A 15,449-nucleotide genomic window follows, 5' to 3' on the forward strand; every position below is an offset into this window, starting at 1 on the left:
CGTTTCGTAATGCAGTCATTTGCATTTGTTTCAGCATGTATCAGAAATAATAGGAATAATATGGCGCTTATAGGATTTTCGTTTCAGTGCATGTATGCAAACCTGTGCATGATGGTATTGAATATTTTGATTTTTGTATGATTATATGCTTCATTATCACAGTTTCTGTATTACAAAAGTATACCTGATCACAATTTCAGCCTGCATGCAATCTTTTACCACTAGGTTTAAGAGGGAGTTTAAGGGAGCGGCTGAAAAGGAAGTTATCGGTGAAGGGTGATGTCAAGAAGAGATCTGTAAGCAGTCACAATCTGGGTAAGTATTCATATTAAGTATGCAAAATCAATTAACAAGAAATGACGCCATTGTTAGACTTCAATCTGATTTTTGAAATGTTGAGAATGCTGAGGGCAATTTCCTTCATCATCAGCGTCAATGATCGCAGTGATCGCAACGATCGCATACACACATACATACATACATACATACATACATACATACATACATACATACATACATACATACATACATACATACATACACACACACACACACACACACTGACAGGCTGATGTCAGACATACACATTTACGATTTTTCCCCAAATATCGTAACATAGGTTCACAGTTGTGAGTGAAGATTTAATTTAGAGCAAAGTTGTCTCCAGATTCATAATTTATTGACCACCTCTCCTAACTTTGTAAAGATCAAACAAACCATACAATGTGAAACGTTTTTCCTAGGACTCTTTATGTTGTGTTGAAGTGTGAAAGAAATTTATCTCAATGACTCATCATCACCTTTCATTTCTTCAGATTTAATTTAGCGGTTCATGTATCTTTAGTTAATGTTGTAGGTGAGCTGTTTTGTTTGCAAATCGGCGGAATATGTTGCTTGCATGTTGCTTGACGATGTACGTCTATCATGAGTTTAGGACTTACGATGATATAGCTATTGCTTTCACTCTCATCGTGCATAGTACCTAAGCATTGAAAATCATGACGGCAATGATACTAAATGATCTCGATATCTATAATCATCAAAATATAATACAGGCCGACGTTATTTAAGGCAGAACGCACCTCGGGGACAGATATTCGGACTCTAAAACTTTACAATTCTTTTTATGATGTATCGCTTGTGGGGGTTCATTTTAAAGCTCTTGGCGTAAGAAAACTTTTCACCGGCTTAGCTTTTCGAATTCGAAAATGTAATTTTTGCCCAAGAGTTGACACAGGGATGGCGGCCATTTTGAATTTTAAATATCGGTAAATCTTGGGTTGTTTCTTTCTCTAGCACCAAAATTTGCACAGTGACCCCGATTTTAATTCATGATCTTGAAAGAGAATGGATGCAAGATTCCTCAAGGAAAGTTTGAGCAAAAGCTAACTCTTTCACTTTTCAGGTGCATACTATATTTAAAAAGACACCGTTCAGAGGTACATATTGACATTCAGAATATGTCTGTACTAACATGAAGTAATAATGAATGTTACTGCTATTCTGTCATTCTCGGCTATTGATTGGTTATTGAAGTTGTTTCCATCTGATGTTTTATTAATGCAATGACTTTGATCTAATTTGGTCCCATGTTGCAAGTTCAGACCATAATGCCATGCCATGGCACTTACAAACTGATCAAGGTTAATCCGGTGACTTTGTCAATCAATCCACGAGAGGTTTCTCTTCACACAAAAGGCAAAGTGTAAAGCGATTATTTAGACACCTCTTACAATAAGTAAAGAAAATACGCTTTACGCTTTGACCCCGGATTTGATGAGGAAGGACATCACATAGTAAACATTGTTACTACGAACTAAAACCGATTCCTAGAAACTATTACACAGCCAGTAATAGCGGCCACATAGATCCAGTCACAGGTGCACCTCTGCTCGGGAATCGATCTTAAGGACCATTACTACGAGATTAACGGATACAATTTGCACCTAATGAGCTGTTGACTTTTAACACACCAAGGGTTTCAGCTGCCCTGCATCTCAATTGCAGCAATTTAACAGCTATTATGCTTACCGGTGGTTGAGGTGTACTTCTCTTTCCCGATTTTCACAGTAACCTTTCTATTTTGGATAAGACGCGATTCCTACTTTTGTTTTCCTGACGAAATGATGGAATATACCAGCACGGTTTTTAAGGAATACATTAAGAGCCTTATAATCTCATTTTCCTAGTAACCGTACTGGACCAATTTCTCGATTAATTTAACTGAGCTATCACATCAATCATTTCTCTTTAGAAGAGAGTTTTTCGCTCAATGATACATTCAAAGTTACAGAGGTGCATCCACTTCTTTGTCATCCAATCCTTCTGACATACTGTTTTTGGCATTCTTCATTTCCCTCTATCAACATTTTATTACCACTTTCAAAGTCATAATGAGATGAAGATTTTTGTTTCTCTCATTCCACACAGATAGCTACTTTAAGCTAAATGAGAAACAAATTAAACTTAAGACCCAACGAAGTATGAGCCAGAATGAACTAGGCAGCAATCTTCCAAAAGCTATCAGTGACAACTGGCTCGCACTCCATACGCGTAGATATTCTTGGAGTAAGTTAAAAATGGTTCAACTATCTGTGTTTGTTTCACATCCCTCCCTGTCCGTCATACCTCGTACAGAAATTTCCCCCTAAACTGTACCAATTTAAAGGTAAAAGGCTTTGTGTAAATTAAGGGTAATTTAATCATATCTTTTGCGATATGTAAACTGCACAGTAGGAAAGAAAGCAACTGGGTCCCGTCTGGTTGTAGAAATGTTAAGCGGTCACTTTTAATTGTATTTGCACGCTTTATAACCGCCACTTGTAGTTCACCTCTATCGTTGTTTTATTGCGTAAAGCTCACATACACATGCAGGTTACTCCAGCTCAAAGTATAGCCTGTTTGTTTATTTGTGCGCTGTTCACATTTATATGTTAATGGACATGACGAGCTGACTTTAATGGATTGAAAACGCCATACTTGGGCCAATTCAGTCAATGAACATCAGTTTATATACTGTACTGCCCACCTGTACAATATTCGTCGCGTACCTGTGCGACTAAAGCATCATAGAGGTATCGAAGAATAGGATATGTCACAAAGTCACGGCTCTAAGCTGGAGTACCCTGCAGTAGAGTGTACCTGCCTGCTCTGTATGATAAGCACATAAAACATCAGTATACATTATTTAAGATTGCTATCTAAGCTTATACATAGGGCTATAGGAACATGCTAACACTTGTATTAATACAACCTTTTCTATCACAAAATAAACGATATTTGAGTTTTACAATGTACATATACCACTGGAGTGAGTAATTCGACGTGCTTGCCTTACAGTGAGTCCAGAAGATCGTGCTGCTTGCCGTGGTCGACTACTCAGTTCATGTAGCCTTGATGACACTAGCGACACAAACAGCATTGCTAGCACTGAGCCAGATTCTTTCAGGTATGGACACTGAAACTGATCATATATCCGATGTTTACACCGCCATATGCAATTACACTTTATTCAAATGCCAAAACTGACCTTATTACTGAAAGATAACGCACGAAGAACAACTGTATTCTCATTGTTGAAGTTACTATGGTTTGGATTGAAACATTTTGTATACGGCTGTGAAGAGCTGTGAAGGCCATGCTCTTTAAATCATGAAAAAACGACTGTGTTTTATTCCGGAGACTATGTTGAATCTAAGGAAATAAAATATATTCCATGTAACGATATGATTGCTGCTCGTGTGATGTTTAATCGTGTACGAGTTTAAGGAGACAATATGATAGAAGATATGAAATACAATTTTCTCATTTTGAGCCTTTCGCAATTTGTTATGATGGATTTGAGTGTCGACCCTGGCAGGATTCAGAGGCTGTTTTGAAGAGCGGTATGGTAGTAAAAAAACATTATTTGTGCCTAAAGGGAAGTTTTAATGATCTTCCTGACATGTTTTACTTCAGCTGCAATTCTAAACAAAGTTCAGCCTGCAGGAATCAAGATTATGAGGGAAAAATCGTGTGATCTCCTTTGACTCACTGAATTTATTCCTTTTCTGTGAAAAGGCCGGCACCCGAGGGGGATGACGTTGCATCTGTGAGATCTGCAAATGAAGTCGGCTCGCTTGGTCCAGGGCAGTACGATGTTGTGTCGTTGATAGGTAAGGAATACTGCTTTGTATAATTGGATGCGAAAAAAATCAAAACTGAATTCAAAATGAAAAGAAAACAACTATGTACAAGTACATGCTGCGTTGGCTTCAATTTGATATGTTTGTTTGCAAAACGGAAGAAATACATAAGGTTACTACGATGATTTTATGCAATAGTTAGCATTGGAATTACCGTTTAAATTTCTTATCGCAAATTCTTTAGTTGTTCCATTCAGTAAAAAACAGGAAAATGATGTACAGTAATGTCGAAACGTATGAAAAGGATTTTTCCAGCTAATAGTTCACGTGTGTTCCAACCGTGCTGTATCTCCAATATGGCATGGGTATTTTCACGTCTCGACCTAACTGATCGCTGCATTTACACCATCAGGACATTTGTATGATATGATATATAATACGCTATAAAAGACTCGCATTTCAGTCTTTTGCATCATGTTTGCTTGCAACCCTTTTAGGCGTTTAGTAAGATATACAATGTAATTGATGAAAGCTTTGAAAGCTTCTCTACTCTTGCAGTAAAGAGAAAGTCTGACTCGCTGTATGGTTGAGTTTTTATGGTTGTGTAACTGAACCCGTCACTTGTGCTACTGAAAGGTGTCTGTTATAGGCTGAGCACAGGCGAAATGTGAGTGCAATGCGACCGTGTGCGACAGAGATTTTACATTTTGCAAAAGCTGATTTTTGGTGAAATGTCTCGAAAGGTATCTTCATATACCGGCTCTCCGGATGAAAACATTTGACAGAGTCAGCGCCACAGACGTTTGTACATAAAAGTATGACTCAACTTTTCCCTATTACCAAATGTAATGCAAATGAATATTAGTTTTGGTAAGACAAATATCTACAGTGGCAATGCTAGATTACTTATCGCTGTGACCACAAAGCCTAATGAGTTCAGTTAAGCTTTGTATACTCAAAGTACTATCGAGAAAGTCGTGCGGTTTGTCAATTTTCAAAAAGTCTTTTCATTCCCATAGACGAAGTGGTTTCATTTTCGCTCGCTTTAATTTGCGAGCACAATGTATACCATCACTAAAATTTCCACTGCGATACAACAAAACACTGTGCATGTGAGCACTTCGATTCAATTCATCACAATGTCCACTATGCATGAAATGGAGAAGGCTACTTTGTGAAATGTCAACCACTATAATTCATCCACGTCTGAACCGATTTCTCTCAAATGTATGTAGCTTGGGGCTATTTTTGTTTGCTTCCCCTGATCAAACCGATCCTCAATGACAGGAAGAATAGTAAGTTCAGCGTTTCCAAACTGCTTTTTCCAATTTAGCATCGAAACCTTTGAAGGACTTGCCTCTGTAGATCTGTTAAAGTGGATAACTGGGTAATTACTCAACATGAATTTCAACACGGTTTGAGTCTTGCCAAACAGTTCATTAGTCAGAATTCAATAGGTTAGAGATACTAACAGTTTCCACATTGTAATTATCGGCCAAACCTTCATTTGTATTTGTACAACAGAAGAAAACATAACAATTATGTATCATGGAAAATATCTCGACTAAGTTTGCCCTCTTATTCCCTGTCTTATGCTGAACATTTGGATATGACACAGATAACAATAAGAGCAAGTATTTCCTTAAAAGCCTTCCAATTATGATTCCAAATCCTTCCTTTAAATTATAAGCTGCATTTCTTTGAAGATATTCATGTATCCTATTTCTGTTACTTCCCAGAGTTACACGGGTCTCATCACTGGCAAATGCTACTGATATGAAAATCAATTAAAAGCTGCAATTACCCATCATTTGATATTAATATACTCATCTCATTATCGAATAACAAATCAACATTTTCGAAAAAATGTCAGAAAGTTATGACATTTACTTCGGGGGTATCTGAGAAAACTCGATGAATTAGTATCTCTTTTCTATATTTGTTGAAATTTAAGAAAATGGAATCTAGTATTTTCATCTGAGCCTGGCATTTTGAAGACCCGCCCCCAATATATTATCATAGCTATGAGATAATAGACGTGATGGCTTGGATGATTGGAGTAGGAGTGTTTGATTTAATATCATGAACATTACATGCCATGCCATAGCATGCAGAAAGCATTTCTAATAAATAAGCGTGTTGTAGATTATAATACGATACAAGTACGTAGGGGAAAAGTCTGTAAAAGGCTCTGCCTTTAGAATGTTACAACATGTTGTAGAGTCATACACATGTATTATTGTAATGTCCACATAAAGGTCAAGGTTCCTACTCCTTCCAACATTCCTGGCATCGTTTTCTTAATTTCACAATAATCCTTGTGGAAGCAATGACAAGGACTGTGAGTTTATGAGTGACCACACTTGACAAAACGCAACAAAAGTTTGCAACAGACTTCAGAGATGGATAAACAATTTAAAATTTAGTGAATCTACAACAGCACTCTACCACCTTGGAAACATATGTACAACCTTTAAGAGGTTTGGATGTTGTCGCCAGTAAATTTTTTGTCCATTCTGCTTCTAAAAATGTCTTTTTTGGAAAACAGTCAGGAGGCATGTTAATCAGTATCTTTTGCAGACGAGGCAGAATCATATAAATATGAGAGATCCATGTACACATCTTAAGGAAAATCTGAAACTTGTATCTGATATTTGGTGTGAGCACATATTCTTCCCCACACTGAAGTGTGTATGTTGTAATAGGCAGCAGCCATATTCTAAAAGCGAAACATTTTTGCCATTTTACCTTTTCACAAACATACTAAGTCTGATACCTACCTTAATAAGTTTGAATGAAAACTCCAGCCGTTCTCAACCATTGCAACCTTGATACGCCAAGTGAGGGCTCCTTGCGTCATAAATTGTGTAGTGTTTGCTCTTCGATTTAGAAACACCAAAGGCTTGCAAGAATGGGATTCTTTTCCTAAGACAAGCATCATTTCCTGTGTCATTTTGGATTTGACTGTCAAGGCAAAGTTTGGACACACTTTTCCATTGTTAGATCTTAACACTTTTGTTGATTACTCAATTGAAGTTGTTTCATGCTATCGCCTTGTCCTGTGACTGATCTGATTTTTGTCAAATTTGTTTGTGTTTACTTGAGCAGGAAATATTCATCCAAACTTTGGGAAATTGGATGGATGTGATCACTCATCTTGTTATAATGGCTTAGCATTAATATGCAAGACATGCTACGCATCTCTGAACTTTCACATGTGACTATATCTGTACAGAAACTCATTTATTCACACTGTTCGTCATATCATGCATCCTTCCTGAATAAGAATTACAAGACATCTTTTATTTGCAATTTCATAAAATGTGCACAAAATAGTCGTATGTGATAGTAGATAGATTGTAGACAATGAGTGGAAGGAAAATGAAAGATGGAATGTGCGTAATGGTTACAAATTACATTTTAATCTTGATATTAGGCTTAAAAGCCTGTGCAACTTGTCAAATAGATGTCAAACTTAAATGATGACTACGACACTGATTTATTTAACTTAGCCCTACTTGATTTGAGAGAGATTATTGAAATTTATGGCACGCTCTCTTCATGCATAAAGCAGATAGTCCTTTCAAGGGACTAAAAGAAACTTGCAGACTTAAAAGAGTTAGAGAGAATTTAGTGTCCTAGAAGTGATACTATCTTGGGAATGCATTCATATGTGATAGTTAAGCTCTTAAATTATTTCTTAAGTCGGTGATACAGAAATCCATAACAAGCACCAATTTTAACTATAAGAGTTACTTAGAAAAATCTACATTGATGCTTTAATAACTCAAAGACGGTTAATACCTAGATCTGATAATCTGATTTTTCCCACTTCTTCTGGTTAGACAACTCAGTGAAACCTGTTGGTACAATGAAGATAGGGGTTGTTATGACTAAAGGTCACTTGGAGGTGGAAGTTATCTCAGCCAAAGGTCTCCCAAAACAAGATAATGACCAACTACCAGGTGAGTAAACTTACTAACGTATTCAATGGACTAGATGAACACTGAAACAACTGACTCTTCACCAAGTGCCAATGGATTGGCACAATTAAATTTCAGTAGGTTCAAGCAATTCTAAAGTACATAGAAACAGGCATATAAAAGGATTGCAATGTTTTTTACCAAACAAAAACATTTTCACTAATACAAATATTATAAAATCACAAAAAGATATTCCAATCAAAAGACTTACAAATGCGGCTTTTATTAACTTAAATTTCAGATAAAATATAAATGAAAGTAGTTTCATATTAATCAACAGGGAATGGATTTTGAAGTGTTGCTCTTCAGTAAGAGCTTTAATCTTTTTCAACGAAGAATGCTTTTCAAAATGACGTCACTTTGGTAGCAACCGAAATGATCAACTTTTTGACTGCTATTATTATTTGAATGCCCAAATGCTAATTTACAGAGCATTTACTTTTCAGGATTACATCAAAACATGCATGATTTGATCATTGCCACCCTTCTGTATCATATCAAACATCATAATTTGAATTGGACAGCTGTGACAAAATGGCTGTATTCTATTTTTTCACTGTATATGCACTGGTATACTTAATGTTTGAGAGTGTCAAATGTTTACAACACAATACAGCATTCTTGGTAAGCCTAAGTAAATACACCATTCATCTGAAGAACATTTAGTAGTGATGGATTCAACCTCTTGAATGCTGTCTACATATCCTTTTAATAACACTGAGCACTCTTCCTGCAGTCACTTTAATATTCATTATTTAAAGCAGAACAGGTACTACTATTTCAAAGTTGTATTTGGTGTTTGAGCTTTTGAGCTTTAAAAAAGATGCAAAATAGCTGTAAAATGTGAAAACTATAAGATTATTTTTTCAGAACAACTCACAAGATACTATTCGTGTTTCACAAACAGATCCTTGAGGATGTCCACACTCAGGTTTGCTCAACATAGCATAAAATTTGCAGATATAAATATTTGAAAATATTTTTGTCATTTGCCTAAACTAACAGCATGTCTGACAGCTTTGAAATTTTATTTTTAAGTTCAACAGGTTGCTCAAATTGTGATGTAATTTGCATATGTTAATAATGGAAACATATTTTGTTTTGGTCCAAACAAACTTGTTCTATATATTTTACGTATAGTTAGTAGATCCCTACAGATGACCTCATTTAAAAGTTGTGCAAACAATAATAAAATTTGCACATGGATTTTGAGGCTAAAATTCTAGTTATTTGGAAAAAACTTTCTCCAAAAGTAACTTGTTTCTGTGTGCCTTAGGTGATTGAGATAATTGTGAAATTTACATTTGTACACTTTCTGGTTCAACTTTGGGCTAATGTACAGTATCTCGGAAGCTGTTATCCAATTGGTTGGCTGAATCTCACCGTTATAATTCAATAATATAAACAGACTCCCTAAGTTGCTGAGAATAGTAACAAGTGACCAATCAGCTATAACCCTCTGAGCACACTGCACATCAGCAGTCAAATTTCTCCTCTTTGGTCTAAATATTTTTATCAAAGAAGGTTCTTGTCTCAAATTTACTGCGGTCAAAGTCAAATACAATGACAGCATCATTGATGCTAGTTTCACTACTTTTCATGGAAGCTCTGAGAAGTTTGAACACTCTTTATTTGGTTTTCCTCAAATTAACACAGTAATTCTGTGAATTTGTTTGTCTTTATAGGACAATGTACTTTTCATTGACTAGCAATACCATCATCCATTGCAGATACCTATGTAAAGACTTATTTAGTTGAAGGCAATCGAAGGATACAGAAGAAGAAGACACGGGTTGTGAAGCAATCTCTGGATCCTGCCTACCGTCAGATGATAAGGTATTCAGCCTGTGATGTGTACGGCAGAAATTTGCAAATCATGGTTTGGGAAAGACTGGGGACACTTCAACATAATCACTGCCTTGGGGAGGTACAGATCACCTTGGATGAGCTAGAACTTTGCAAGCACACCGTGGGATGGTATACGCTCTTCCCAAGTGATGTATACAAACTAGGGTCTAATGACTCAATAAATTCCTTCTAAAGATCATAGCCAAAGACTTTAGAACAAAGACTTATTTTATTATCACGCAAACCACTTCTTCAAATGTAGGTCACAAAGATGTTTTGAGAAAGACCAACTTTTACAGCATACACATAATAGCTAGGTTACACAGAATTTAGTTATTTAAAGATAAAATATCATTTTATATTTTCTTTTACACCAGTGGAAGGAATCCCACCATATCCGTGGCTAAATAACTCTGGTGCAATAATATATTTGGAAAACAATTTTTAAGACCATCACATATCATTAAGATGTACAGAGTTTTTGATTGTTAAAGCCTTTCTGTCTGGCTTCTTTCAGATATGATTAATATTTGAAATCATTAATGTTCATTTCATGTTTCGTGATTACTTGTTGTAGAAGACTGAACTTAGGAAAATAACCCAATCTGAGGGAAGCATTTTATAATCCCCCTTGCAGTAGAGTGAAAAGGTCCCTAGAACTCTAAAAGTCATCCTTGCTCTGTGATGTTACCATTCGAATGACTTAATATAGCTGCTTTATAATTTAATGTTTTTCAAATGTTACAGCCTAGGGCTACTTTCTGTAAGCTTTTGGATACACCCAGATTGAAATTTACACAAAAAAGTTCTTTATTCACATACAAATACAGTGAATTATTTATGTGACTACTGTGGCACATCAGAAAGCCTATTTGCAAAGGAAAAGATTTCTTTCACTTTTATTTCTTTGTACTTTACAACATACTTTTTGACCGCAACCGTGTGATTCACAACCTTGAAGACCATTACACTAGACCTGTTATTTTTTCAAAAGGTCTGATGTCATTTTCTTCTTTGGCTTACATGTATCGATTATTGCTTCCAGGAAAATGCTGATGATATGCAGCAAACATCAACACAAAGAGAAATCTTTAGTCAATGTCTGCACTTTGTTTTGAGTTTGGCCATTTGTTGGCTAGCTGATAGATGTACTCCTCATAAAATGTCATGGTTCTGTAAACAATGTAGATAGAGTAGCTGGGATTAGTGTAAATGAAATGGTTAATTTCCAAGCTGTGCATGTTTGAAGGATGAAAGCTAACTTTCTGCTCCAATTTGTTTCAAACCATTTTGATACATGTACATGTCACACCAACTTTATTCCTGAAGCATTCATCACCAAAACAATAACAAAGATCACATGAAACTTTGTATCATGAGTTATCCTTGACCAATCACAAGGAATTAATAAACTGAATCATGAAACTTCAACAGTTTATAGTTTACAAGTAACTTTATAGCAAAGAGACCAGGAACTTGTGGAAAGCAGATCTACCATGAGCACATTGCATGATATGCCTTCAAAACTTACTAATTCTGTTTATAAGAAATCTTTAATATGGATATGTTTAACTAAACTGATAAACTTATCTACATATCATAGTACTGTAAAGTGCCTAAATGCAATACCTTCATTGAAATATTACAAAATTATTTTTTTGAAAACCAGATATTTTCATTTTTCACTTTTATTAATAAGGTCAAAGTAGCTTCTTAGACTTAAGCATTGTTGACTTTTCAAAGTGTGCCAAAATAGTGAACAAAACTCTCATGAGCAAATTACAAATGTTAGTCACACAGGAGCAAAATCAAACCAACCTGGGTAAAATACTATTTGGACATTAACATTGATTCATATTTTTCTATAGAGGAGGATATATTTCAATCTTGGTGATAATGCACTCTGAAGGTTTTTACATCTCCGGCAAAGAGTGCTTGCATTGGCATTTTAAATCATGGCAAATGACAACATCAAATTAAAATGGATTGAACCCAACAGGAGGAGCAGAAAAAGACTTGAGAAAAACATGCAAACAGCTTTTTGGAAATTAAACGGTATATATACATTCCAGGTTTGTCTGAACCAGACATGAACCATGTACAGTTAACACTATAGATTGTAGGCATACTGTACAGAGTAGCTTTTTCTATTTGTATGGTTAATGGTTTATGAGATAAGATGTGGGACTCTCATTTAACAACTGAAATGTGCCTCCTGTGTTACCTTGGTTATAAAGACTAACTAAAGTAGACATAAATACATAAATACTTATCTGTCATTGTTTTGATGTGATTGCAGCTAGAAATGAGAATGTAGTATTGTAAGCAACATGCATTTTATGGAGTAGTCAAATGTGTCATTTTAATGTTTTTCATATTTTTTCTAAATGCCAAGTTTTAGTAGCAGTTTGGTACAACTTGGTGTTGTATTATAAAATTGATATACCTGTTCAAAGTCAGATGTAAGCTTCAGTTTACGCAATACTGGTACTTTTTTAATCTTTGAATGCTTATACTGCCATAATTGCCACTTTTCTTTGTGTGCTTTGCCCATTGTTAATGATTATCCCTTTTAAGCTGATCCTTGCTTTTATTTGATTTGAAAACACTTGTTATGAACACCTTATCTTGTTGTACAGTTGACTTGAAAACACACTTTGGGAACAACCGCACCTTATAAACCAAGCAGTTAAAATGCCACTAATTTACATAACAATAGAAAAAGCAAAGTTTTTCTTTCAATGAACTTATCAGACTTTCATTTAAATGTTACAAAAAGACATTTACTACTTGTAGAATAAATGCTAAGCAGTACATGAATAGTACATTTTCATAGTATTACACAGGTCAAAGTTCAAAACACTTGAGCCGTACATATCAGTAACCACCTGCTCTTTACATTTCATGATTGTTTCCAGGGTTGCCTTCTATAATTTCCTGGTTGGTAATTGCATTTATTCCATGGCATTAGGAAATTATTATACTAATTTTTACTGTAACAGTATTTGTGCCTTTCACTCATAATGCATTACAGAAAAGTCATCGTTGATGACACAGTCCCCACTTGTTAATGGGTACTTTAATTACAAGTCCTCAGAGAGGCTGGAGTCCTCTTCATTAATTAGGTCTGTGATAAAAATACTGCAATACAGATAGGGCTCTATAGCCAAGAATGAGTTGACCTGGTAATGAATTACCTTGAATGAAAATGATTATTGGACCAGTTTTATGTCATATTCCATGATGGTGAAAACATAAAACCAATGCAGGGCGCCATCCTAATTACAAAAGGTCATTAAATGAGTCAATTAGTAATTAATCCACAGGAAATTGCCAAACATATTTGCATCCTATCCTAACACTGACAGATTGTCACTGGTACCATATTTCATAAAGTTTGATGCAGTGCTTCTGGACATTCACCCTAAAAACAAAAATTCATTATGTAAATGCAAACTAGCAATTAATTTAAATGATACCGCTAAGTGTCATTGAATTGTATTTACAACATTATGAGATCAACATCTGTACCAAGTTTCATCAAATTTGATGCAGTATTTGCGGATATATCACTCTAAATAGGAAAGTTCATTACATATGAAATTTCAATATAATTAACATGACTCTGATAATTGTCTTTTACACTGCTAAAGCAATGTGAGCTTAACATCTGTACCAAGTTTCATGAAATTTGATGCTGTATTTCTTGACATATCAGCCTTATTACGAAAATTCAGTAATTGACATGATATTGCTACATGCCATGAAACAAATTGATGTGCATATGTATGACACAGGTCAATGTCCTTGTACCAACTTTGAATGATACTGGTGGAAATATGTCTGATTTATGGCTCTGTACATGAAAAAATCGTGACAAAATGGCCACCACGCAGCCATATTTGATCTTACTGTCTAAAAAACCAACATGCATATGTAGACATAAGTCAATGTCCATGTACCAACTTTGAATGAAATCGGTTGACACTTGCCAGAGTTATGGCTCTCGACATGAAAAAATCCATAACAAAATGGCCACCTGGCATGTGGCCATATTGGATCATGTCGTGAAAGTCCTTGTACCAACTTTGAATAAAATCGCTTGATACATGTCTGAATTATGGTTCCAGACATGAAAAAATCGTAACAAAATGGTCGCAATGCAGCCATATTCAATCCTATCGTAAAAACATAGGGCCAAAGTCCCTGAAGCTACTACAGACATGGATACAAAACTAAGTATTTCCTGACTGTATGAAATTATCTCACTAAGGTCATCCTAGGGACATGTAAACCAAATATTAAAGCTGTTGACCAGCGGTTTTGAAAAGACAAGCGACTCAACAGTTGACAGAGCTCTGCTGTGTTATGTAGAGAATAACCTTTGTGACACATGTTTTGATGAGGAAGGTGGATATCTTTGATAGCTCATTTCAGGATGGCCTGACCAAAAATACAAAAAAAATTCCGTAAAATACAGATTTGCATATTTCATCACAATTTAAAAATCTAAGTTGGGTTATCCCTAGGGACCTGTATACCAAATAACAAAGCTGTCTGACCAGTGGTTATGAAGAAGAAGATTTTTTACCAAAAACGCCTTTTTGGTGCTAATTTGCATATTTTTAACAATATCAAAAATTAATAAAAACAGTTTCTCAAAATCATATATTTTATCCACACAACAAATATCAAATCAGTAAGTACTGCAGTTCTCAAGATATTTGAGTGGACAGACGCCTCACAAATGGACATACATACATACATACATACATACATACATACATACATACTGACAGAGCACGCCGGACAGACACCCATTCCAATAGCTTCTATACTATATTAGTCTATAGTAGCTGATAAACGAGAGTTAATTACATTCTAATTTAAGTAAACAAGACTTGCTTAAATCAAGATTTTTGTCATAAAAAACAGCATATCTATCAGGTTATAAAGAATCTTAAGCTGGTTATCCTTTTATCAGTATTTTCATCCTATTAACCAAGCACATTTTAACTTTCAAATTAACATTGTAAGTAAGTTCTGTTGAATAAGTTGAGACTGTACGTACTCAGACAAAGCACATTGAAGAGACAAATGTTTGAAACTTAAGAACTTAACTTAACTTAACTTAAGAAGCTCAAGGTCATCAGAAGCATCATGTAACACTTTCATTGCACTGTTTACACAGATTGCATAATTGCTATAAATAGGAATCTTACAGCCAAGCTTTACCATAAAAACCCTATCACTTTGACCACTCTTTAATTGACCACTCTATTTTTTCCCAAAAAAAGTAATTTTATCCTTACCAAGTCAACCATAAATGGAAATTATAATAATTGGTTTATTTACCCGATTTGAAAAGTCAATTACATGACACATGAACTCGAGAGGGAGAAAATAACAATGTAGAGGGTAAATGGGGAGTCGGGAAATAGCTTACAGCTAGTCTAGCCCAAACCCGTCATGGTAGCTTGTCTGAAAAAAACAG

The 15,449-nt window shown here is 35.3% G+C and overlaps 1 protein-coding gene across 5 annotated transcripts in view; it reads left to right on the top strand.

The window, feature by feature from the left end:
• LOC139134092 (regulating synaptic membrane exocytosis protein 2-like) overlaps positions 1–15,162 on the top strand; it is a 78,160-nt gene extending 62,998 nt beyond the window's left edge. For 3 of the 5 annotated variants that reach the window (XM_070700996.1, XM_070700994.1, XM_070700995.1), the window contains 6 exons: positions 226–315; positions 2,431–2,568; positions 3,340–3,448; positions 4,060–4,154; positions 7,970–8,089; positions 9,838–15,162. In XM_070700996.1, the coding sequence (XP_070557097.1) occupies positions 226–315; positions 2,431–2,568; positions 3,340–3,448; positions 4,060–4,154; positions 7,970–8,089; positions 9,838–10,148 (863 nt within the window). In that variant the 3' untranslated portion in view covers positions 10,149–15,162. The remainder of the gene's footprint in view (positions 1–225; positions 316–2,430; positions 2,569–3,339; positions 3,449–4,059; positions 4,155–7,969; positions 8,090–9,837) is intronic. The other 2 variants (XM_070700998.1, XM_070700999.1) reach the window with 1 other exon arrangement.
• Positions 15,163–15,449: the final 287 nt, after the last annotated feature.

The sequence above is a fragment of the Ptychodera flava genome, chromosome 5, assembly GCF_041260155.1.
Source record: "Ptychodera flava strain L36383 chromosome 5, AS_Pfla_20210202, whole genome shotgun sequence".
NCBI classification, from domain to species: domain Eukaryota; kingdom Metazoa; phylum Hemichordata; class Enteropneusta; family Ptychoderidae; genus Ptychodera; species Ptychodera flava.